Genomic DNA, 3,156 nt, shown 5'->3' on the forward strand with positions numbered 1-3,156 from the left:
GAGCAGCAGCGTCCCCGAGTGGGCAAAGCAGCTCCGAGCCCCCCCCCGGGCCGCAGCCCCCCACAAGCCCAGCGCCAGCAGCAGGGTGAGGACAGGGACGGGGCCACAACTTTTCCCCTCTTTCCTTTTTTTTTTTTTTGGAACACGCGACGTCAGAGAAGCAGGTCCCTCCAAGAAATGCCATTTCAATGATTTTAATAAGCAAAATAGGAAACAATTTTAATAACCAAAAACAGAAACCAGTCTGAATAAAACTACAATAGACCAGGTTTTTTTAATATTTTTCATATCATAAGCAGGATTTGAAATTGATCCCTTCAGAACTTTACATGAAATAAAAACAATTTTTTTCCGCTGCTGCAATGTTTTGATTTCAACACAGTTGAATCAGTAAAAACCAAAGATCGTTTTCTGATGCATGACTAATATCCACAATATTTAAAACTGCAAGCACCATGCTGTTCATTACAATCTTGTTATTACTGTTAATTTATAAACTAATACAAACTTAAAATGCATCCGGCCAGCAGTGCCAGCTATCCTAAAAGGAAACTAAAAAATAAGTTTTCATTTTGGTATTTTTGTCAGTGCAACGTAAATCCTTTTACTGACCTGCAGGAGGAAAAAAAAAAAAAGTAATAAAAACACCCATAAGACTCCAAACTACTACTACTATACAACTGCAAATAAATTTTGGCTAAAACTTTCACTCGCTGCATAGGGAAGCAGAGAAGCAGATTACAAATCATTGCAAAAGAATACACTTAAAAGTTGCGGTATGTCTTCCTAAAAAAAGTTTTAGAATTATATGCTTTCCCAGCCCACTCATCAGCTGCTGCCATTGAGAAACCCAACTTCAGTGGCGACACGGAGCCCTCGCTGCTATCGCAACTTGACTCGTAACGAGGAGGGTTTGGGGTTGTTTTTTCTCTTTATTTACCGAAAATCTAGGGGCAGTTGTTTTTTAAATGGAACTGGTATCTCGTCCGTCCTTCGCTTCCTGAGTGTACAATCAGAAGGGAAACTATCTGGCCAAGCCTAACCACTCAGGCTGGGAATTGTCCTGGAGGAAAGAGCTTCGCTGCCACTTTAAGGCATGGAGTAGGTTCTAGTGACCGAGGAGAGTTTTTCCCTGTTAAGTTTAGGTTTGTCAATGCTATTCAGGCGGTTTTGCTTCTGCCCCAACAAACAAAAACCAAAATGAAAACTAACAAAAAAAATACAACTTAAAAGTGCACCAGATATACAAAGTTGGTTTTTTTCTAATGCAAAATGCCCATAACTTTTTTTTTTCTTTCAGTATCTCTTTAACACCAAACAAACCGTATAACCAGCCTGCTGAAATGTTATTTTGTTTTTTGTGTATTTTTCTCCTGTACGGTTTGAAGTAGCAGATATTTACAAGCTAACAACCATAAAAGAAAACAAGAGCAAAACCAACGAACAAAACTGCACAAGCAGTAAAAAGTTCGATAACCTGTGATGCTTTTCTTATTGATGAAACAAAACAACAACAGAAATCTATGATCGATGATCAACATGCTATAGTTAAACAAGAAAATGGTACAAAATAGAAATTATTACCATACATGTCCAGCATGCAGGATTAATATTTTTAATGCAGATTTTCGTATTTTTTCTATATAATCAAGCAGGCAATAAAACTGATGAGTTTTTTTCTTTCTTTCTTTTCTTAGATTGAATGTCCCATCTGAGTCCTGTAACTTATTTCTCAAAGCAGGCAATATATGAAGAGTTTGCATATATTGTCCTTTTTATTTATTCTCTTTTTCCAAGCAGGTAAATTGTGCATGAGATGGTGCTGTATATGTCCTCTCCCTTTCCAAGCAGGCAGTACGTTATAGATGGCTTGTTCATTGTCCTTTTTTTATTATTATTCTTTTAAAGTCCATCTCGCTCTGCAAGCAAGCGATCTATAAAACGCTTCACTTGTCCTTTTCTCCTTTGCCTCTGTCTCCCTCTCTAACTTGCACACGAAAGTCAAAAAGTTGCACTTTACCTCTCCCATCCCCACCCCCAGCCTACTTTTCCCACAGCTACTCTAGAAGACTGGATGCTGCAAAAAAAAAAAAAAAATCAAGTCTCTATTTTTCTCTCCTCCTTTCTCTCTAGTCAAGCAGACGGATGGATGGAGATGTCAGAGGAGGATGGGAGCGGGGGGGGAAGGTGACAGGGGTCAGGTTTGGGGGGTGAGGGGTTTTTGTTTGTTTTTTAATTATTTTTGTTAAGCACTCACAGGAAGAACTCAGGGGAAGACGGGTTGTCACTGGTGGAGCCGGCCTCTCTGAAGCCATTGCTGGCAAGTTTCTCACACTTCAGCTTGTAGGCGTCTCTCTCTCTGGCAAGCCGGGTCACTTCTTGCTTGAGCTGTTCCACCTGCTGAATGAGCTGGGTCTTTTCGTTCTCCAGGTGGTGTTTCTGCTGGACACGTTTATACCTGCAGGACTGGGCATAGCCCCTGTTCTTCAAGGTCCTCCTCTTCTGCTTGAGGCGGATCACCTCATCTTTGGTGAAGCCTCGGAGGTGCCTGTTGAGCTCCCTCACAGACATGGAGACCAGCTGGTCATCTGAGAACCGGTCCTCCACGCTGCTGGAGGGGGGATGCTGCTGGTGTGAGTTCTGGAGCTGCTGGGAGGAGCTGGAGGAGGTGGAGGGAGTGGGAGAGGCCTGGTGGTGATGATGGTGGTGATGGTGAGGGTGCCCGCTGCCGGCCAGGTCTTCGTGAGTGACTGCGGGATACTGGTGGTGGTGTTGGTGATGGTGGTGATGGTGGTGGTGGTGGGCCCGGAAGCCCTCAAAGCCCTGCAGCTGCTGGGACACCTGGTGGGACCCAATGAGGGCTTCGACAGCGTCCTCTGGGGTGAGGTTCAGCGCCTCGGGGTTCATCTGCTGGTAGCTGTTGGCCATCCAGTACAGGTCCTCCAAGTGGGTCTTCTGCTCGGTGGGGCTGAAGCTGGGCGAGGAGGGCACGGAGCTGCAGGGGGTGCTGATGGGGGTGGAGGAGACGGAGCCGGCCGGCTGCAGGCGGGTGCAGTGCCTGCCCGAGCGGTCGTTCCTGCCCAGGGGCTCCTTCTTCACGTCGAACTTCATCAAGTCGAAGTCGTTCACGTACTCCATGGCCAGCGCGCTAGTGGG

The 3,156-nt window shown here is 45.1% G+C and overlaps 1 protein-coding gene across 1 annotated transcript in view; it reads right to left on the reverse strand.

The window, feature by feature from the left end:
- Positions 1 to 178: 178 nt before the first annotated feature.
- The window catches only part of MAFB (MAF bZIP transcription factor B), a 6,601-nt gene continuing 3,623 nt past the window's right edge, over positions 179 to 3,156 (reverse strand). The window contains exon 2 of the mRNA XM_008633597.2: positions 179 to 3,155. Coding sequence (XP_008631819.1) covers positions 2,254 to 3,138 — 885 coding nt within the window. The 5' untranslated portion in view covers positions 3,139 to 3,155 and the 3' untranslated portion in view covers positions 179 to 2,253. The remainder of the gene's footprint in view (position 3,156) is intronic.

This window comes from Corvus brachyrhynchos, unplaced genomic scaffold, assembly GCF_000691975.1.
Source record: "Corvus brachyrhynchos isolate BGI_N302 unplaced genomic scaffold, ASM69197v1 scaffold10, whole genome shotgun sequence".
Lineage (NCBI taxonomy): Eukaryota > Metazoa > Chordata > Aves > Passeriformes > Corvidae > Corvus > Corvus brachyrhynchos.